At 37.7% G+C, this 23,455-nt stretch overlaps 1 protein-coding gene across 1 annotated transcript in view; it reads right to left on the reverse strand.

The window, feature by feature from the left end:
• Positions 1–1,658: 1,658 nt before the first annotated feature.
• SESTD1 (SEC14 and spectrin domain containing 1) overlaps positions 1,659–23,455 on the reverse strand; it is a 92,699-nt gene continuing 70,902 nt past the window's right edge. The window contains exons 10-18 of the mRNA XM_077830398.1: positions 20,495–20,617; positions 15,328–15,522; positions 14,429–14,543; positions 12,740–12,899; positions 9,866–9,947; positions 9,068–9,190; positions 8,136–8,327; positions 6,025–6,146; positions 1,659–2,289 (exon numbers count right to left, since the gene is read on the reverse strand). Coding sequence (XP_077686524.1) covers positions 2,160–2,289; positions 6,025–6,146; positions 8,136–8,327; positions 9,068–9,190; positions 9,866–9,947; positions 12,740–12,899; positions 14,429–14,543; positions 15,328–15,522; positions 20,495–20,617 — 1,242 coding nt within the window. The 3' untranslated portion in view covers positions 1,659–2,159. The remainder of the gene's footprint in view (positions 2,290–6,024; positions 6,147–8,135; positions 8,328–9,067; positions 9,191–9,865; positions 9,948–12,739; positions 12,900–14,428; positions 14,544–15,327; positions 15,523–20,494; positions 20,618–23,455) is intronic.

A 23,455-nucleotide genomic window follows, 5' to 3' on the forward strand; every position in this document is an offset into this window, starting at 1 on the left:
TTTGCCATTTGCTGTAATGAGAAATCACTATTTATTTATTCACAATTTGAACTAGATGTAAACAGTTCACTTTGAATACAGTAATTTAAAAAAGCCCCAATTTTTAGATAATTACCTTCACTCCATGAAGAAGTTATTTGCCAAAGTTGAAAGTGACAAATAATTAGTAAACAAGTTACACTGAGGATCAGTTTCTTTTAAAGAATATAAAGTGGGGTTTTTAAAAGCTTTTTAAAGAAATATATATTTACTATTTAGAAACCCCTCAAAATTTGAAATTTAAATTGGTTTCCTTCTTGACAAGCTGCTCTTTATCATTAACTCACATTTGATATGGAGCTAAATGAAGTTTAGAGAATTACATGGAAAAAGTGAACCATCTCCTCAAAGGCAGACAAGATAGATTTCGCTTGAAGCTTCTAGCCAGGACCATTATTAACATGAGAAAGCATGGGCCTTAGTCTAGAAGGAAGGCAGAGAGCTCACTGAGTAGGGTTTAAGTGATGATGAACTTAAACAACTACTGTGTGAATATACCTAACTTTCAAGGAACTTTTTAAGTTATGAAAGATTTATGGAACCCCCTCCCTCCCAGGTGTAGCCAACTGATGGTAGCCAATCCAACCATTACAATGATAAATTTATTTGGAGAAAAAGCCATAAGAGACAGCCTAATGCTCCTCTTTCTGCAGACACACACTTTGAAATCAAGTACATCAAAGAAATCCAAAAAAGTACAGCAGTACTATGAGTCAAGTAAGTGGGAAAGATGACACAGGAAACCTAAAGCAGCAAGCTGACTTTTTGACATGCTGGTTTCAAAAAGGATCAGATGGGAGAAAGGATGCATACTCTGGAAATGTGAGACTTCACTTTCCTGTATGGACATGAATGGTATGTATCTGGATTAGTTTTTGCAGGGTGAAAGGCTAGCCAAATTATGCATAGAGTTTATTTTCTTTTAATCTGATTTCCTATTCTTAATAAATCTTGTTTTTAATGGTTTTAAACTGTTTGGGAATTTCATATTGACCACTTCTAATGAAATGAAAGTCTTCAACCACCGAGAAGCAATAGTGAAGGTGTCTAGAGTCCACACCGCTCAACATCTTCAATCCAAAGGGCATAGACCATCCTCTCCCATTATAGGTGTCAAAAGATCATAAATGAAACACAGAAAACACCTACCAACCATGAACAACAACAGAGTTTATAGGGCCATCCTTGTTAATGTTTTGTCCTCTGTCTTGTGCACGTAACAGTTTGCTATTGTGCACTGCTGACTTTTCCTCGTTTAAAAACAAATAAAAAAACCCAGTCATTGAGGGCCAGATTGTAATACCCTCCTAGCTTGCGCCAGGTGTAGTTCCACTGACATCAGTGGAACTACTCCTAAAGAAAGGCACTACTCAGCTATGAAGGGTACCATAATGTGCCCTTAAGAAGAATGATACGGACTTCGTAAAAATGTGGTTTTACCAACTTTGAGTATGTAACGAACATAGTATTCGCATTTGGGAAGATAAATCAGAACCACCAATTTGTATCAGATTTTTAAAAGATGGTTTTTATTAAGCACAATCAGCTTTTAATACATATCAATACAAATAGGAAAACATCTGTTTAATGAATCTGATATATCAAAGATTTGATGGGCAGGTTGCATATTGGCACAACAGAAAGGGTCATTTTTAAAGTATTACAAATTAAAATGATAGGGTCACCACTGTCTACGCAAACAGGTAGCTTACCTACAGCCTAAAAATACTACATCACTGGGGGGGAGGGGGGGTAAAGAGAGCTACTGTTTCATAGGTGGAATTTCTACATTCTGATTAGCACCATTCAAAGCTTATGTCAGCTGTTTAACTAAGAAGCAACTGACAGGTCAGGGTAAAGCTTTACAGCAATTTTTCAGTGCAAGGTTTACAGTTCCTTTTGATAAGATACTTGAAATCTATGGTTTCATAGCATGTTAAATAATTATGGCTTGGCAGATGTACAGTGTTATGATGTTGAGGAGCAATGTTTACTTTGAAAAAGATGAGGCTTTTATAATGGCTATGAAATGCATTATGTTAAATGCTGTAATATTCAGACGACATGCTGGGTTACAAACTGAAATCTTATTCTGAGCTGGTAGATAAGGGTCCAGTCTATTAGCTCTCTGGGGTAGTCGCTTCTGGTTGTCTCAGCTGCTGCTTTTTCAGGCTAAGTAGCTTCATCTTCTCTCTAATGTGTTCTGCTGTGGAAGCCATGTCACTTGGGCTCCCAAAGTACTGCTCAGTACTAAAAAACAAACACAAACAAACACAGAAAGGTAAAACTGTACTAGAATTCTCATGTGAATACAAATAAAATCCTGAAAACTTCAAACAGCATAGAAATAGAGGTTCTTTTCTGCTTGTAATTTTAAACACCAACTTCAGTGGGCCTTAGAGCAGACCCTAAATTGTTATTTTGCTATGACTGATCAGAAAATAAACCCAGGACAGAATGAATAGGGAGACTAAGCCATCCACTCATTCACCAAAGCAGTCCCTTCAGAACAGCTATGAAGCATGTTAGCAGGTCAACGTAAGTTTGCTTTCCCACTCCCTGTGCTACATTTGCTCTGTTCTGTAGCTGCAGGATGGCCAATCTGGCACTTCTGAGGACCAAATCCATTTTTTAAAAATGTGTAATTGTTATTGGCGTTTTTACCTTAATGTCCAAATAGTCAGCAAGGCAAATGTTTGTTTAATAAATGTTACAACACAGTAAAAAGGTTATTTGTATTGCAGTAACACCCAAAATGTGCTATGCAAATTCATAATATATCAACAACTTACACAAATACATTACATATCTCCTTATAGCTACAACAAAAGAAAACTGTCCATTTAATTAATTTAGTTTATGCTAAAAGAATATGAAGTTTTTCTTATGTAAATGCTACTTCTCGGATTGACAAAGTCATTGTCTTAGTAATGGGATTTTGATTTCATCATATAGCAACAGACACAAGTGATCAATGACATTGCAGCACCACTACTGGCTGTCCTGAGACTGCTGTTACCTTCCCTAACCATGAAAGCTGAACTTGCAGGAACAAACAGACGGTACTTACAGGCTAGGAGGTAGAGGAGGTTAGAGTGAAACTGGTTAAAGAAAGGGATGGCACACTCAATCATATAGAGTCACTGTCAACTTCAAATCTAATCACCTTTAAAAAATGAGTTAAAAGCGGTTTCAGGTAGTACACTTGCCCCTGAGTCCATCTGTCAATTCTTGTGGTTTTTCAACCATAGTCCCTTGCTCTCAAAAAAAAAAAAAAAAAAAGTTTTTTCTCCATTCTTGCCATGGAAAAGACCTATAGAAGAAATACTTTACTGACAACTATACCAGGAACAGAGAAGCTGACTATACCAAAAATGTCAAATGCACAAAGTAAACTGAAAAAAATTGAGAAAAATATTTTTTCCTCTCATCTCTTTTAACTACAGCAATCAGTTGTGTTGCAAGTAAGAAGAGAAGATAAAAACTGTTCAGACAGAAGTACGATTTGTAAGTTGACAAATGTCCCTTACAGTAATTTATCCAGAGAAGTGCAAAGCACAATAAAAAACCTGACTGTCCTTAAAAAGAGGTGACATTTCAGAGAAGGGACTATTAAAAAAATACTAGCACCACTATAACCCCTCAAAATAGCAACTACATGTGAGGCATTACAGATGGACCCAGTTTATCAGAAAAACACCATTTCCATGTAAGAAAGATATTCCATTCCCAGAAATGGACAAAGTCTCATTAACAAGATACAAACTAAACAGCAATTGCTCGAACCAAAGGTAAGATTGCTTCTCAGGAACAGAAATCAGAGCAGTTCTTCAAAAAGCATACTTGTCTACTCTATAATGCAGGGGTGTCCAAACTTTTTGGCCTGAGGGCCACATCTGGGTGGGGAAATTGAATGCAGGGCCATGAATGTAGGGCTGGGGCAGGGGCTTGGGGTGCGGGAGGTGCGGAGTGTGGGAGGGCGTGCGGTGTGCAGGAAGGGGCTCAGGACAGGGGATTGGGGTGCAGGAAGGGGCTCAGGAGAGGGGGTTGGGGTTTGGGGTGCAGGAGGGATTCAGGGTGTGGACTCCGGCCAGGCACTACTTACCTGGAGTGGCTCCAGGATGGCAGTGGCACGCAGTGGGGCTAAGACAGGCTCCCTGCCTGCCCTGGCCCTGCACTGCTCCCACAAGCAGCCGGCACCACGTCCCTGTGGCCCCTCGGGGAGGGGGAGGCAGAGAGCTCCGTGTGCTGCCCTCCCCTGCGGGTACCTCCCCCAAAGCTCCCATTGGCCCATTGTTTTGATTTCTGGTTACAATCATCCCTGGAGGAAAACCCTGACTGACCAGCAACTGGGTCTTGTTTCAGATAACTCATTTCACCAGTTTTCAGTATGTGAAATGGAAATTTCACGGACAAAGAAATTAAGACATGTTTAAAAAATAATTAAATTGGTGAATTTTAAGCGTTCACGAAAGATAAACAGTGAGCTCACTGGGAAGAGCCAGGCCTTACGTAAGCAAGAACCATGCATGCTTTTCTGTATTTCTATTGCAGCAGTGTCTATTTGGAGCTGCACCTGAAGACAATTTGAAAACTTTGGTTGGTGCAGAATGTGGCTACCTGCTTACTCAGCAGCACTACTCAGAGGGAGAACATCTCACTCAAGCTCCAAAGCCTGTAGTTCAAAGTATGAGTGCCTGGTGTTGATGGAGTGCATGAAAATAAATAATACAGTTGAAAGCAATGGGCAGATTGTTTCTATTGCTTTTTTTCCCCCCCATCGGCTAGCTATGGAGTGGAACTGCCCCCTTTTCTACTCCTGAGAAAAAAATCCTGATAGCAGTTCATTACATTGGTATTTAAGCACGTAAGAACAGCCATACTGGGTCATACCAATGGTCCATTTAGCCAGTATCCTGTCTTCTGACAGTGGCTGGTGCCAGATACTTCAAAGGGAATGAACAAACCAGTGAGTGATCCATCCACCAGCTGTCATCCAGTCCCAGCTTTTGGCAGTTGGAAGTTTAGGGACACCCAGAACATGGCAGGGTGTCCCTGACCATCTTGGCTAATATCCATTGATGGACCTATCCTCCAAGAACATATCTAATTCTTTTTTGAACCCAGTTATTCTTTTGGCGGTCACAACATCCCATGGCAATGAATTTCACAGGTTGACAGTGCATTGTGTGAAGGAGTACTTCCTTTTGTTTGCTTTAAACCTCCTGCCTATTAATTTCATCGGGAGACCCATAGTTTTTGTGTTCCATAGATGGGTAAACAACACTTCCCTATTCACTTTTTCCATAATATTCATGATTTTATAGACCTCTACCATATACCCCTTAATCCCTTTTCTGAGATGAACGGTCCCAGACTTTTTAATCTCTCTTCATATGGAAGCTGTTTCACACCCCAGTCATTTTTGTTGCTCTTTGCTGTACTTTTTCCAATCCTTATACATCTTTTTTGAGATGGAGCAACCAGAACTGCACAGTGTTCAAGGCATGGGCGTCTTATGGATTTATACAGTGGCATTTTGGTATTTTCTGTCTTATCTATCCATGTCATAATGGTTCCTTACATTCCGTTAGCTACTGCTCCACATTGAACAGATGTTTATAGATATCTATTCGTGATGACTCCAAGATGCCTTTCTTGAGTAATAATAGCTAATTGAAACCCCATAATTTTTTATCTATAGTTGCAATTACCTTACATTACTTTGCACTGAATTTCATCTGCCATTTTGTTGCCCAGTCACCCAGTTCATTGAGATCCCTTTGTAACATTTTGTAATCAGCTTTGGACACAACTGTTTTGCGTAATTTTGTATCCTCTGCAAATTTTGCCACCTCACTGTACACTCTGCTTTTCAGATAATTTATAAATATGAACAATTTGAACACTAAATGTTCTAATCATACCACTGCCAAACCGTCACAAAAGCATATTGAGAAAGTATTACAATAACATGTTCCATACCCATCAGGATACACTACAGGCACTGTTAATCTGTCCAACAGTGATTTCCCAACTGCTTCAATTTCATCCAATTGCTCCATTTCATGAATGGCTTCAGGCTGCTCTGGAAATTCTTGCAAAATCTGTAACAAACACCACGAAAATGTAAAACAAAAGAGAGAGTGGACAGTATCAAGCTTCAGCACAGTTAATGCATCTTCATGTACACATTTATGTAAGACCAATTTGTAACAATCCAAGTACACTCAGAAAAATCTAACACAAATGACTAACCCACCTTGACAAGATAGTCTGTGCTGCTGCACTGTGTGCCAATACATTTTACATTACTGTTAAGAAGTTCCAAATACATAAATGAATAAATAAATAAAATTTAACCACAACTCACCACCAGGTATTCCAACAACTAATTCAAATGCATACAAAAATAACTCATATCAGCCAACAAGCCAAGCAGCAATTTGAAATACAAGCACATGAATAATAAAGGAGCCACTCAAATTATTCCTGAGAACTCCAACCAGTTTTTCAGACTCTACACACTAGTGCAAAGTTCAACAGGTGTGAAAGGGTTAAAACACAGGACCACACAAATTGCTACACTGGATCTGGACCTAATGTCAGTACTTAACTATATTTTCACCTAAATCCAAAGTCATCCTTTTCCTCTTTTGGTAAAGTTTGAGCAAAAGGGGTGCTTGTAAAAGGTCTGCCACCAGACTGGCAATGTTGAAGTCCTGATTTATCAATTGAATTGGTGAAGCATATGGGCAGTAGCAGTGCAGGGTTCTTCACACTGTCCCACCAATATACCACAACATAGTTGTAGGAAGACTACCTACCTTTATGGGTGAGAAGCTAATTCTCTGCATATCCATTCACTTCTTTCTACTTAGACTGCCTACAAATGTGTCAGTGAATTATTTCCAATTATGAAAGAGTTTCTGTGATATGGACAACTCTCCATTAAGAGCTGGACTGAGACAGTCACATCATTTACCAACTCTTACCATTTATCATCAGATTTGAATAGCTTTCAGACACTACTGACCTAGATTTGATCTGAATTGATAGCACAGCCACAAGACTTGGTAGCCCATTACCAATCTCCTGAGCTTCCCAATACCCTTAAATCCAAAATGATTTCTAACTAAGAAAAAAATTATTGGAAGTCAGGAATATATGGATTAACTCTACAACAAGACTGTGCTTCAATATCAATTTGAATTTATGCATTCACTGTGTCCTATATTGACTACCATATACCATGATGATGTGTGCATTGGAGATAAATAGATTTTAAGATCCTTGCCATAAATTTTTTTTCTAAAAACAGTGGTATAAAAGCGATAATGTACATTCATGCATTTGCTGTATGGTACAGCACCAACAACCCATATTCCCCAAATCATCATAACCTGTATGTTCTGAAGAATTAATTTGCCTTTTCCTTAATCACAAACTAACATTTTCTGGAACTCATGCATTTGAGTGCCCCCAGCTAGTCCTGCAGTAGCTAATGCAAGGGCAGTTATTCCTCACAACTTTATGGTAGGCTACACACGCTCTTCTCTGCGACCACAACTAATACCCCATAGGGGACAGTCGTGGGACACTTACTTTTATGATAAAGACAATACCAACACAGAGTACTCCTAACAATAACCCTGCTCTGTCCCCCGCCTGTCCAAAAAGTCAGCATCAGAGCCAGGAAGTGAACCAAGTTGTTCTGGCTCCTAGTCCAGTGCCTTAACCACAAAGACTGTCTTTTCTCTCTTAGGTATTACTGTTGATTATACAGCCCTCTCGTGTCAATATGTTCCAATCGTAAGTAATTTAAAGCTAAGTGACTAGGATAATCAAATGGAAGAGACAATGATTTACATTTTTGACAGTTTTATGGGATTTATTTTACATTTCAAACAGCTGAACTATAAAATATATTTTCAATGTAGAAAATGCTATTTAATTTTGTTTTAAAAATGGAGAAAGCAAAATAAGCAGAATTCGATTGTAGTCCAATAAATACACAGCAGGATTTAATTTACATGTTTATTTTTCATTTTACTTCAACTAAAAGAGAACTAGTTTTTCTTCCTAAAACAACTCACCTTTTCAGCATTTGAATGAAATGCAATAGCCATTTCCAACCTGTGTACTCTCTCTTCAGAAGTTATTGTAAACTGTTTCCATACTCTGTTTAGTCTCGGAAGTGTGTCTCCTGAGGACCTAGAAGTGCATCGCAGAGACTGGCACAGTACAACTGTAGCCTGTAGTAACTGTCTCCCATAATCATAAGTACTCTGCAAAGAAAAAACAGAGTACATGTAAAATTCTAATTTCAGCTTCAGAATAGACAATATGTAACAATACAGACAAACCTGCAAGAGATGAATTCTCTTAGATGTATTTCCACAAAGCACGCTTGAACTGATCTAGTCCAGTGAAATACATCATCTACAAATTGTGTGAATAATTAGTTCACCAAGTAGATAGCTATATTTCTGGGTTTTTTTGTTGTTGTTTTTTAAGGCCCATCAGGAGTCTCTGCATCTATGTGAGAGTTGCTTTTGAGATATTAGTACCTCAATCTCCATTTACCTATATCCTGGAAACAAACATGAAACCTACATCTCTTGCACTGTAATGCACAGCTTTACCAAAATGCCAGATGGCTCGCCCATATTTTTGCTACATTCGTTGCAATCACTTCAGAATTCATTAGGAAAACTGTCTCAGACATCTCCCATTTTTATCAACATCAAACTTCTTTTATGCTCTGCATTTCCTGTGCCCATCGGAACCGACAAAGGTCATAAGACTGTCAGCATCAATATGGGTACCGCAGCTTTAAAATCCTTCTAAATCTAATCACTGATTTCGGCTATCAGTATTTCCCTACGCAAGCATGGATGCAAACTACAAAAACAGTTAACGGTGGAAACTCTACTATTGTCCCCCAAATTTACACCAAGTACAGCTAAAAGCTGCCTGTAGCTATGCAAAAAGTGAGTTTCTAGAATGAAGATAATCCACCACTCACCTGTGCAACATCAAAAAACTTTCGATGCTTTTCCAACAAAACTCTGGTTTCTTGAGCATCATCTCCCAATCTGATGTGGGTCTTAAGCAGAGCATCCAACAGTTCACTTAACCATTCTACTGCCTTAAAAAGAGAAGTAAATTAAACGAATAGAAACTGGCTTTAAAGCAGATTAAAAAGAAAATCATCAAGTACACCGAGCCAAATTTAAATCGCTCTGCATTTAAAAAATCAGAAAAGGTCTCAACTAAATCATTATTCTGTATATAACCCCAATTTCCAAACTGTTATTTTTATTCATTGCCATAACCTTTTACTCTTTGTGAATACTCTGAAGTAATTAAAAACAAAAGACTTAAATTTAAAAGAATTAAAAGAGAAAAAATATACTTTAAAATTGAAAAAAGCATTTGTCAGCATAATATTTGCAGAAGTGGTTTGATGGTTCCTGTATGGCTCTAGAAAAAGAGTTGTAATTCAGGCATTTTAATTTAGATTAAGATAAAACATGACGTATGATTACATAAATCATACAACAGTCAGAAATGTCATAATCAAGACTGCCAATTAAATTAGATTCATCATAGAGAAAAGTTTGCATTTAGTACCAAGACACAGCCTGGGTGAAGAGCTATATGGTAGCCACATTGTACGAGCCCTCAATATCTGAAAGCATCATGCCATCACAAAAGCACAATCATGTTTATTCCACACACATTTAAGGACTATTTCACACAGTTCAACCAACAAACATCTCTGAAAATAGCAGAACTGTGAAGTTCTATAGCCAGTCCTTACCTGAGCAGCATCTTCTTCACATTTAAATAACTGTACCATTTGAAGCATCTTTAGCCGTCGCACATCTACCATGTCCTCACACCTGAGGAAACCCAAACATTTAGGGATAACTGAAATAACATCACAGAAAGAGTAACCATTCAGCACACTAAATATACCCTGGGAATAAGAGCTATGGTATCTCAATTTATGCATTTTTAAACCTATGCATCAAGAAGTCAGTTTTCATGAAAGAGGTAATTACGCATCATTGTGCCACTAGCCTGGCTCACACATTACTGGATTTTGCAATGCATTCCAAAGAAACGTGCAGTAAATGGCAGCTGAACTCTAAAAAACACTGATGTGTCAACAGCCATTGCCTTCAAGACAACTGGAGAATGTCTAAAATTCATCTGCATTTCCCCACTCCACCATTTTTAGCCAACTATTATTTAAAAGGTTACAAGATAAATTAATCATCACAAACAAGAACCATAAAGACTTTTAAGATTAGTTTGGATGATTTTCTTTGCTATAACTCGTCAGAATCCATTCAAAATGTAATTTATATAAAATGAATGCAGAAAGAGGATAGCTAAAACTAAACTCATGACATAATTAATTCATTTTCTACAGTCATGATATGAAAATATTGGAAGCACTTTCCTGTCAACCTTCAGAGCTCAAAATTATAATACATTAATCTAAATAATGACTTTTTGCTCTCTGAATTTAAAAGATATTTAGTTGAATATAGAGGGAGAATCAGAATGCTACACAGCTCAGTAACAAATTCAGATAATCATGATAGCAACCGTTAGCTTTGTAAGTGACAGGATATGCACATGCACAAGCAGATTTTTCAAACAGGCTTTGTAATTTGCATGAGCCCTGCAATGTATTAAAATTTTGAGCTTTGTTAACTGTGCCTTGCAGTGCCGTAACACTTACACTGAGCAGCAGCTACTGTGAGAGAAAACATGACTTTTAGATTCCAAGAATTTTAGAGATCTAGCCAAAATATCCCTAGAAACAAACATTCAAAAACTGTATGAAACATTGGATAGGTTTAGTAGCCAATATTTTACAATTCTTATTGTGTTACTCACGCATGGTTTGGACCTACCAGGAATCTTAAAACTATTTACAATTAACTACTGCAAGCAAATCTTGCAATTCAAGTGGGAAAATAAATTAAAAACTAATACCTTGTCTGATTTTACTTTGAACGTGATTTGTATTCGGGCTAACTAAAGGACTTATAGTCATACAAATTCCTTTGTGCATATCTATCAGAGGGGAGAAAATTCACATTCAGCTCCTAACTATATTGTTCTTTCTCTGGAAAAAAAATGTCAGTAATATTACAGATGAGGCTTTCTTGTTATGGAAGCTGATGTACTTGAGCTAGAAAAATGCGCTTTTGTGGTGAGATGAATATTTTCCAAGATCAGTCCTTGGACATTTCCTTTTATCTAGTATAACTTGTGCAAATTAGGTAGAATTCTAACTGTCCAAACTTCTTTTCTGTGTCTGGTAGAAACCACAATAGTAATGGTAAGGAAAAGTGTGGATTTTATTTAGTTCTGATGGTCCAAGTTTCAATTATTTTAACAAAAACACGTGCCATATTAGTATACAAAGGCTGTCATTTGTCAACATGAATTCAAAACAAACAAAAATCTTCAAAGATTGCTTTGGCTAGAGCAGCTATAAAGACACCTAGGGCTTCTTGATAAGATGAGAAAATGTTAAGGGGCTACATTTAAGTCACTTTCAAAACACATTTCTATAAAAGGTAACGAAAAAGTTTTGCACTTGAGAACAGCTGCTGTCCCTTCAACAGAGCTACAAAGCTGAATGGATTTATCAGGTGGAAGGATCCTTCCTGGAGAAAGGTTTAGGACAGGTGTTCTTCAAACTATTTTATCAATGGGGCTCACACCTTAACAGAGAGGTTCTCTCATGGACCAACACCTCTTCATCTCACACACCTGCGATCACACAGACCACCTCCTCTCCAACTGAGGATCATGCAACACCCCTGTGGCAACTACAACAACTGTATTGGTGGAAAAGAAATATTGGGAAAATAATGGTCTTTAACACAATAAGGCCCCAATTCAGGAAGATACTTAAGCACATCTTATGCAGGACAGCTTTTAAGCACTTGCTTACTTTTAAATTTAAATCAGTGGGATTTAGGTATATGCCTAAAATTAAACAACTCGTTAAGTGAACTCCCAAACAGGGATACTCTAGTGAATTGAGGCCTCACCTCAGAAATTTAAATCTGGGAGGAAGAGGTAACGATTAAATGACTGCATGAGTTATGGTGTGCTTTTGTAAGGGCACACCACAGGTCTGCTGCTCCCTAGCTCAACCCCATTGGGGCTCCCCAGCCCCCTCCCCCGCAACTGCATATGTTCTAAGTGGAGAATATGTTATTGAATATGTCAGAGTGTCTGGTAGTGCCTACAAGAGGAGATCATACACTGTCCCCATATCTTTATTTTTGAGTAATCTACGTTTCTCACATCTAAGTATAAGAACAGAAGGGAGCACATGGCTTCATGGACCACCCTTTCACCTCCCACCTACACCCACCATCCAGCCCTGAAATGTAGCCATCTTTGGGTTTAGGAGTGTGCCACGACAACAGTTCTAAGGGAAGAAGAAAATAAAACATCTCACATTCTATTTAAACAAGAGAGATTTAAGTCACCCAGACTGCAGCTGCATAAATTAGGATTTCACCATCATCACATGGCTGAGACCCATATAAATGAGGGTCTGGTGCAAAATAGCATCAGGTGTGTTTTTTGTTTTTTTTTTAAAGTGAGTTCTTAATATGTAAAAATCATCATAAACACTAGAAGTGCTATTAATTACCGTTGCTTTCTAAGCTGCATATCTTCCATCACTCCCTGGATGTGGTCCACATTTTCTTTGTTTTCTATGGTTACATCTTTTCCATAGGCCCAGGATGCCTGGTTAGATATCTGATCAAGAAGACCTTGGCCTTTTTCACGCAAACCTTGCAGGCCTAAGTCTAAAACCAAAATAAATGAAAATATTTTGTTTGTTAAATCCGTTTAGTTTTCCTCATTCTTTGAACCCTCTCCAATTTTTCAACATCCTTCTTGAAGTGTGGACACCGGTACTGGACACAGTATTCCAGGAGTAGTAGCACCAGTGCCAATTACAGAGGTAATATAACCTTCGTACGCCTACTCGATATCCCCCTCTTAATACATCCAAGGATCACATTAGCCCTTTGGCCACAGTGTGACAATGGGAGCTCATGTTCAGCTGATTATCCACCATGATCCCCAAGACTTTTTCAGCATCACTGCTCCCCGGATGGAATCCTGCGTATTTGTATGTATGGCTGGCATTCTTCGTTCCTAGATGTACAAACTTTACATTTTGGTTGTATTGAAACATATTGATCTAGAGCATCAATTAGATGCAGCATTCTATAATATTTACAGAACGCTAGGGGAAATGGATTTGTTATTTTTTTTACTTGCTGGACCATTAAATAAATAAATAAATAAATAAATAAATAGTGTTTCAAGGAAATGTCAGATTTGATAGTCAGCTATAATTGCTTCACCATATATATAGGTAATAAGTGCATACAATCTTAAGCATACATATTTATTTCTAAATCATTATCAGAGACAGTGAATGTCTATCATGCAAAGAACATGCAGGCTATGATTTTAAAATTCATTTTACATGGTTAACAAACTTTTGCATAACGTAGTATGAAGAATCCTTCAGTGCTTGCCCTTAAAGTCTGCTGTTAAATGTACAGCCCAGCATATTTATTGTATGCCATATTAATATAGTGTATGGTTTGAGGTATACACAAAATAAATTACTGCACACGTGCAATAACTTTTAAAATTTAATTACTTCAGCTATTTCAATTTTATTACATCTTTTCATTCCACAATCTCTCTTCCTACCTACTGCCCTTTCCCTTATAATAAAGCTAACATATGGCATTCAGAGTTTGTAAAAAAAATTAATTACAAGTCTTATCATTGCAAGCATCCTAGCTAGGGCTAGGTAGGCAGAACATAACTCCCTTCAGAGTTTAGATAATTCATAAAAGATTTACTGTTTGGGAACAGGAGGTTCATCTTCCTCCAGGGAGATCAGGATATAATTTTTGCAGTATATTCCTATGCTCCGGCCAGGCTTGGGGAAAGAGAGGTGCAGTCCAAGGATCAAACTCTAGGTTTGTTGCTAAATGTAAACACTGTAACAATATATTTCATTTGTGTGCATATTACTTTTATCATTTTTCATATAAACTAGTCACAGAATATGGCACAACCAAATATGGGATAAACATGCAGTAGAGAATGCAGGTTTTACTGCTAGGGGAGAGGTGATCTTACTATATATAAGAAAGAAGTGAAAGAGTGTAAAGGAAGAATTGAGCAAGGGGAAAATTAGTTTAATATATTAAATAAAAATGGAAAAAACTGTCCCCCGCATTTGTCCCTTTCAAGTACTTGATCCAGTATAATTTATAATTCTGTATTTCAGCGATTTTCTGCTTACCAACACTTTTCAGCTTCTCTTCAAGCAGTTTTAAAGTTTGCTGAATTGATGCTCCATCAGCTGGTGCTACATCTACACACAACATCCCTAATAAGCCATCTAACTGCTGAGACAACTGAAATAGAGAGGGATAAAGACAAACCTTTTATCTGATATGTAACCATTCCTTGTAATGAAATCATTACAGTTGCAATCAATATTTAAAAGACATATGAGCACTCTCAGTCTTGCCAAGCCCAAGTGTTCGAGAATCATGAGTCAGGCTCCCCAAAATCATGAGATTAGTTTAAAAATAATGAGATTAAAACAAACAAATAAATTTTGGATTCTTTTCCTTTGCCTTCTGGTTTCTGAGCCTTTAGGGTCACTTACATCAAGTTTTCAAGCTTTTCTCCACATCCATAAAGGCTAGAAACTTATTTTTTAAATGAAAGCTGAAATTATCACCTAATACATGGTTCCAGCAACTGGGCTTTAAAGAAAAAAACACCAAGTTGTGTGATAAAATCCACTTCAGACAAATAAGAGCTTGAAAAATATCTTACAGAGAAACTCTGAAGAACAGTCTACCCCTTGCAATAGAACCAGCCAGTCAAAAAATATAAGTAAAGAGAAGTTAGCTGAATCTCTTATGATTTATGTTACAATTTATATATCACAGAAATGTAAAGCCATGCCAGAATGTCAAGTGTTACAGTACACATTCCTCTTACAGAACAGAAGACCTCAGCCTTAATGACAGTATTTCAATCAGGCTACCAATAAATGAAGACTTTTGCATTTTTCACAGAAGTGACTTTGTTCTTTCAATACACCTTGTACAAGATACTGAACTTCAATAATACTATGTCAACAGTGTATTGGCAAGTAAGCCTGTAAACACTTAAAACCAAGCTTACATCTTGGGCAACACCATGGAATTCAAGCGCTGCTTGTAGCAGATTTTGCCTAAATTCCAGCTGACTGGCCTGCCGATAACAGACATCGCTCAACTGTTGCTGTAGTGCTTTCAGCTCTACCAGGTCCTCCTCATCCCCAGCATTTAGCAGTGCTGCAATTTGCTGATTAAGCTCCACATATACAGCGAACCACTCCTACAAAAAAAGAGCAAGAACCACATGATTAAAGCTTTAAAGTAACACCAAAATAAATCTATTTCTTTTTAAATGACGCGCATTTGAATGTATCGAGTATTTTATTATATTTTTCTTTATGGGACCTCAGTGGAATCTTTCAGCTACAAGAGCAGTAAGTGTAGGTTTATGCAGCATTTTGAAAATGTACATGCCAAGAAGCATTTCGCATTCTGTATCAGGGTGGATAAAAATCGATGATTCGAAAATGGACAAATAAATAATCTGATTTTTTTAAAATTTAGATATAGGTATACTTTTAAAAAATAAATATATGTAAAATTAAGTATGAAATTGACAACCTATTTTAAGATTTAAACTACTTAAAATCTATTAAAATCATATAAGTAAATACAAAAAATAATATTAAGCTGTACTTGGTTGTTAGCAAGAAAGTCAAACTGAATTGGTAGAAGTCACTTGCTAAGCACCTAGAACCAGAGTTTGTTGCCGTGATAAACCAGCTTTTATCCAGTATTGTTGTAGCCATGTCAGTCCTAGCATATTAGAGAGACCAGGTAGGTGAGGTAATATCTTTTTGGGCCAACCTCTGTTGGTGAGAGAAGCTTTTGAGCTACACAGAACTCTTCTTCAGGTTTTCTTGAGCTCTGGAAAAGGTATTGAGTGTGTCACAGCTAAATAAATAGACAGTTTCACATAAGTAGTACCTTAAAATATGTGCTAACTACATATTCAACAATGATCTGTTTGACCTTGTATTTTGCTGTAACTCTCTCAGAATCTTTCCCAGACCCCAAGAGCAGCTCTGTGTATTTTGAAAGCTTGTCTCAAACCAGGTTCTGGCAGCAGCAGCCTCTTCTGCAGGTACAGAGAGAATACTTCCTTAATTTCTGTTTATTCCAAGTTAAGAAAACAATTGGGATTTGAAAAAGCAGGAAGAGCTTGTTTTCCTCTTCCAATCTATGGCTACGTCCAAACTTGGACCTAGAGATGCGACCCCCAGCTCAAGTAGACATACATATGCGAACTTTCATCGAACTAGCATGTTAAAAATAGTAATCACCACAGTAGCACTGACAAAGGAAAGTGACGGCATAGGCTAGTTGTTCCAACTTCAAACCCACTTAGATACCGTGGGTATGTACTTGGGATAGCTAACATGTGCCATCACTCGCCACTGCCCAGGCTACTACAACTAGCATGCTAAAAGAAGTAGGGTATCTCCATGACAGCTAGCATGATTATGTCTACGTGAGATGGGAATCATAACCCTAGCTTCTAGTGTTGAGGTACCCTAGAAATAAAAACTACGTGTGAGAGGGCAAGATCTGTTAGTTCTAAAATCTTGAAGTAACCAAAAACAAACAGTTCAGTCAATTAACTACCAATAACACTTCCTTTAATACATCAATTAGCTTGAAATGCAAAACATGTTTGGATAAACTTTTTTTCTCCTTATGTATCCATCACTTTTAAGGTAGTTCTATTTAATAAAAAAAATATAAAATACTGGTTGTGTGCATCTGTAATTGAATTAGCACCCAAACAGATTTCAGAGTAACAGCAGTGTTCGTCTGTATCCACAAAAAGAAAAGGAGTACTTGTAGCACCTTAGACACTAAAATTTATTTGAGCATAAGCTTTCGTGAGCTACAGAAACAGAAGTTCACCCAAACAGAAGTACACAAAAAATCACAAGCAAAACAATTCACCATCATCTAGTAAATAAGAAATGCCTCTTTTGCCATTTTCCAACAAAATTAAAAATGTAAAAGTTATGCCTGAATAAATTTAAGTAAATAACTGCTTAAATAAATGTGCATAGATAGCATATCCTCCCTGTTAGCAAAAAGGAGCACCAAAATGTAGTGTAAAGGATACATTTAGCTGTGAATCACCATGTTTTAATGGTTAGCAACTAACGAGAATCAACCTCTCTTTAGAAAAAACAACTCAAAGTATAAAGGCAAAACACAATTGAAATCAATTATTTAAATCAAGGTTTCCTCTTGTTGATTTAAATTATGATTAAAATTGGTGATTTAAAATCAATCCACTCTGCCCTATATCAGTTCAAATATAGCTGCAAGTTTTACAGAAAAAAGTATGTATTTCTGAACCTACTGACACTACCTGAAGATAGGGGGGAGGTCCATTGTCTCCAGCTTTAAACCCATCCTACCTATTGGTATATACTGCAAACACATTCCCATTAATAGCTGCTTGCACAGCACAAAAATTCCACTCTCTAAACATAAACCATTATTTAATTATAAATTAAGGTATTCATGGTATGCTACAGAAACAATGATAAGGCTCTAGCACGATGTTAAACCATTATTAAAAGACTGCTTTTGAATCAAATGATATTGGTTTCAGCAATATTACTACTGCTAGCAATAAACTTAGAAATGACATTAGAAAAATATTTTAGGCAGAGTGAAGTAAATATCTTGCAAATAAAATGGGGCAGCAAAATATAGAAACAGGTTAAAGTTTCTTCATTTTTGAGAGAAGGTGTCGCCAAAGTGTTGCCGTATATACCTTTATATTGTTGAAACCATAATATATAGCTTTAGATAAGAAAAACATTTTAGATGATGGAGAATTCACGGAGAATGAAAGCCTACTTCATATATCAAAATAAGAAATCCAATGTTCATCTGATGTTGCTGTAAACTTGTAATACCAAATATGGCTGCTAGACATCTTTGTTATTTTGGTCGACTGACAAGATGACCTTCAAACGTCCTACTTAGTTCGAACATAAGAGAATAGTGCCACCTATTGGTTGTATTAATGAAATACCTGATTTAGTGATTAATGCTTTATCTTGTCATTTCCCAATAAACAAGGCAAAAATGGTCAATTGTAGCAAAAGCTGCCAATATCTAACAGAATTAAAACTACAAGTACACTATTGAATATTTCAATAACAAGACCTGCAAAGCCCTTAATCAAGACTGTTTAAGTCAAAAGACCAGCTCTAAACCCAAACTGACCAGACTCACACAGGTCATGACCATGAACACAAGGCAGAAATTTGACTAGAGACAATGAGCTCAAGTAAATTAGACATGCAGAGAAACTATGAAATAGGTCACAAATTGCTTATTATCAAGAAATCTAAAGCAGTTCTTTTTCAAGACTGGATTCACATAGAATATTAAAAACAAATAGAAGCATTTCAGAAACTAAAGCAGCATGAGAGCAATACAGTCAATAATAAATAGAAGATGTTTCCAAAGTAATGCAGGGGGAGTTGGGGAGGGGAAGAGCAGTTGAGAAGAGATAAGATCAGATACGCACGCTGTTTGATTTTAGAAATGAGGGAAGAAATATCTAGAGAGACTGTAGAAAATTAGGAAAATGATAAAGGAGGAAGAGAAGACGACAGATAGCAAATGCTTATTTCCAGATCAATTATAGGAGATGCTCTCAGATTAGAGGGCAAAAACAAGCACACACACTCAAGTACAGAACTACTTTGAAAAGTGACTTTGTAAATGGGGTTCCATGTTTAATACATCAATGATTTCCAGATCAAATTTGCTTAATCGATAAGTCTAAAGATTTTTTTTAAAACGGCCAGTGCTGCAAAATCATACTAGGACTGAAAGCCAGAATGTGTTCTTTCCTGATTATGCATTATCAACAGTGATAAGTATTCTGTAGGCCAAATTCAAACCTCAGTCACACCTCTGCACCCCGTGGTCTTTGGTGGGATTGCAAGAACCTGAGGACAAAAGTTGGTCCTCCAATAGAATTTAGCTCATTTTGTTAATGATGCGCAAGCATGAATGGAATTCAGCTCAGTCTTTCTTATCTATGTCACTCTACAATACTAACATGAATAAAACATTACAATTATTTTGTTATTAGAGCAAGCAGATGTTACTCTTATACCAGGGGTTGGAAACCTTCGGTACGCAGTCCATCAGGATAGTCCGCTGGCAGGCCATGAAACATTTTGTTTACATTGACTGTCCGCAGGCACAGCCCCCGCCCCCCGCAGCTCCCAGTGGCTGTGGTTTGCCGTTCCCAGCCAATGGGAGCTGCGGGCCGTGTCACTTCCCACAGCTCCCATTGGCCGGGAACAGTGAACCGCGGCCACTGGGAGCTGTGGGGTGGCCATGCCTGCAGACAGTCAACGTAAACAAGATGTTTCATGGCCCGCCAGCGGACTATCCTGATGGACTGCGTGCCGAAGGTTCCCGACCCCTGCTCTATACACATAAGGATCCGAGAATGCCTTTGGGTACGAAAATGCCATTTACACTTTTCAGAGTAGATGACTTAGGGAGCTTAGTTCAGCAGAGAAACGACAAAACAGTAGGCAGCCTCCCCTTGCTGAATGCTGAGTAATCAAATCTCAGTAACAAATCAGTTAGTATAGAGATATTTCTATTGCACTTTAAAGGTCTGCAGAAGGTATCCGTAAACAGATTTACAGTAAAAAGTAGTATTTGGTCATCAAAGTTAGAAATAAGCTGTCAAATTTTATTTTAAACTAAATTATATTTCAAATCCTGTTAACTGAAATCTACATTCAGTGATAACTGACAGTGGTAGGTTCTAGCCAAATAAGCTCCAAATTTAAACATCTCATTTACCAGAGCAGCACAGATAACAAACATTTTCAAAAATGTTTTTTTTTCAGGCTTACTCTCCCTGTTTTTATTTCACTTTTACTGAAAGTACAAATTATCATGGTGTCTTTTAAAACATCAACATGAATTACACACAGACAAAAAGCATATAGTTAGATTTTATTATCTACACTGGAAACCATAAAAATCTGTATCTAATGGACATAGGGGGTAATTAAAACAGTGCAGATACTCCTCTTTATAACCGATAAATCACGGCCTGCTCAAAATTCCTAAGAATCTGTCACTGGAATACATTGTTCACAATTAACTATGTTTACTCATAATCATGTTGTAATTTGGGGAAGGGGAGAATATCTCACACTGTGTTGACTCTCAATCTCTTCATGTTTCTGTTGCAAAGCTTGTGAGGCTCTAATTGAATCACCTATCCCCCACTGGGTTCGTAGTTGTTCTGATCCAGGTCCTTCAAGCCAATTCACTACCTGTTAATAAAATAATAGTTTAGATGACAACAAATAAATCAAATATTCTCAACAGCTTGTAAAATAATTCTACTCATGCTATTAAAAAGTCTTTGTACTTTTCATTTCAAATTAATATAACCACAAATTCAGTAAAAAGTTGGATACTTTGAGTAACTTTGGAAGCGACTATTTCATGTGTCTTTGGTAGAATGTACTTTTCATTAACCTTAGGCTCTCAGATCATGCTAGACGCTGATAGCTCACAAAAGATTTGGCACACTCATATTTGTCATTTTACACCTGTGTCAATAAAGTGGATTTTTCTCGATAAGAAAAAATTATTTCGTTTTCAGACAAATTAAATGAGCCTAGATCAATGAATTGCCATGCACGTGTCAGCATTGCTGAAATGTTGGACACATCTGTATGCTCACGAGAGAGAAGTGTTTTCTCCCTGCTTTGTTGAACAATTATGTTAATGGACAAACAGGTGAAAAACACATTTTCAGTACAAAAATATTAAAAATACACAAAATGCTTTAAAAAAAATAGGCCTTCATCCTATAAAGTGACCCAAGCCAGGGAAGCTAATGAGCTGACCCGTGGACCAAATTCTGTGATGATTCCTGGTCACATGCCACCTGAAGAAGAGAAGGGGAGGAAAGCAGAAAATGGAGACTTGGGAGTAAACACAATCAGAAATGGCAACCAATATTGCCAAAAAAATAAAAAAGGAAGGAGAGAGAAAGCAAGAAAACAGGTGGAATGAATCAGCAATACTAGGGTCATCCAAGAGGGGAATCACCAACTGAAGCCTTGCCCTAGGTGCAGTCAGGACTGCATAGGAGGCAAGTATCTTATTGTGGCAGCTTGCAATATCCATTTATTTGGGACAGTTAATTCAGTTTTTTGGGGGCTCTTCTCTGCGACAGTCTGCATCCCTACGTTCACCCCTTTTTTACAGTACTATAACGGATTTTGTACCAAGTATGCCTTGTGAGGGATCATTTGAAAACTCATAATTTGCTGATCATTATTCTCCTGGTAAAATATGCATGGCCACCCTGTATGTAAAGTTATAAGATTCGACTCTAACATTACTGAGACATGTTGCAACCTTAGAAAAGCAGGCACAAACCAATTCCTCAAAGACAAAATTCAACTTGATGCCTTATCCAGGTGAACAATATCAAATGAACCATCACCTGATTAAGTGACCATTCATTAGCAGGAAAAAGGATGCGAGCAAGAAATTTATATTTTGGCAAAGAAACAGCTGGAAGTTCCCGACCCCCGAAGACCTTCTGCCTCCTGAACTTCAGCTGGAGCTGATTTTCATAGAAAAAGAGAGCTATAAGGAAGGGGGACAGATGCCCCAAGATATCTCTCCCTTCATTTCTATTCACAGTATTGACAATACTTGAAGGACAAAGGAAGCATAACTGGACTGGGGAGAGATCCTGGCTGAAAGGATTTAGAATCCTAGAATCATAGAATATCAGGGTTGGAAGGGACCTCAGGAGGTCATCTAGTCCAACCCCCTGCTCAAAGCAGGACCGATCCCCAATTAAATCATCCCAGCCAGGGCTTTGTCAAGCCTGACCTTAAAAACCTCTAAGGAAGGAGATTCCACCACCTCCCTAGGTAACGCATTCCAGTGTTTCACCACCCTCCTAGTGAAAAAGTTTTTCCTAATATCCAACCTAAATCTCCCCCACTGCAGCTTGAGACCATTACTCCTTGTCCTGTGATCCGCTACCACTGAGAATAGTCTAGATCCATCCTCTTTGGAACCACCTTTCAGGTAGTTGAAAGCAGTTATCAAATCTCCCCTCATTCTTCTCTTCTGTATTTCAGCCAGTAAGACTGCTAAACATGTGGTGAGATTTTTGTTTTGAAATCACTTAGCTTAAGTTGGATAATAATTGTGTTTATCTTTTATTTTCTTGTAACCAACTCTTTTATGCCTCATTACTTGTAATCACTGAAAACCTATCTTTTTGTAGTTAATAAACTTGTTTTATTGTTTAATCTAAACCAGTGTGTTTGGATTGAAATGTTTGGGAAACTTCATTTAGAATAACAAGATTTGTGCATATCATTCTCTATTAATGAAATGACGGACTTTATATGAGCTTGTACTGTCCAGGAGGCTGCTGGGCAGTGCAAGATGCACATTTCTGGGAGATAGTCTGGGACTGGGAATTTGCTGGTGTTGCTCTGCAGTGTAATTCATGGGTGGCTGGCTACAACACTCATACAATATAGCTGGGAGTGATTTACATGCTGGAGGCTGTGTGAGCAGACCAGGAGTGGTTGCTCTCACAGTGAAGCAGTGTAAAAGACACTCCAAGTTGGAGAATTGAGGGGACACAGCTGTCCATCAGTCCAGATTGTACTCTGAGGAATGTCACACTCTCCCCTTGTCTTTTTTCTTTTCTTTAATTAGGCTGCCCCCATCATCTGCTTCCCATTTTTATTCCTCACCCCCATTCTTTGTACCAATGGAGCGCTGACTCCTCCTGTTGGTGGGCAGCTTACCCACTGTGGCTGTTGCCCTTACATACAGCGTGTATATTTCTGGCTGTGAATCTAGGGAGGTGGCGTTATCTTTTAAATTTAGGCAACATCTTATTGCAGTTTTGTATAGTACTTGATGCCTTCGACAATCATTTTAAAACTGGTCAAACAAAATAGCAGAACACATAGCTTCATCGTGTGCTAAGATTCTGTTCACTTATTATGCAGCGTCAGTAACGTAGACAGAGCAAATGGATGATTATTTCTAATCAAAATGATGCAAATTGAGGTTGATGCCCCAGTAAACAAGTCTATTTAAATGCATTAATGAAGGCA

This window comes from Eretmochelys imbricata, chromosome 11, assembly GCF_965152235.1.
Source record: "Eretmochelys imbricata isolate rEreImb1 chromosome 11, rEreImb1.hap1, whole genome shotgun sequence".
In the NCBI taxonomy this organism is placed as follows: Eukaryota; Metazoa; Chordata; order Testudines; family Cheloniidae; genus Eretmochelys; species Eretmochelys imbricata.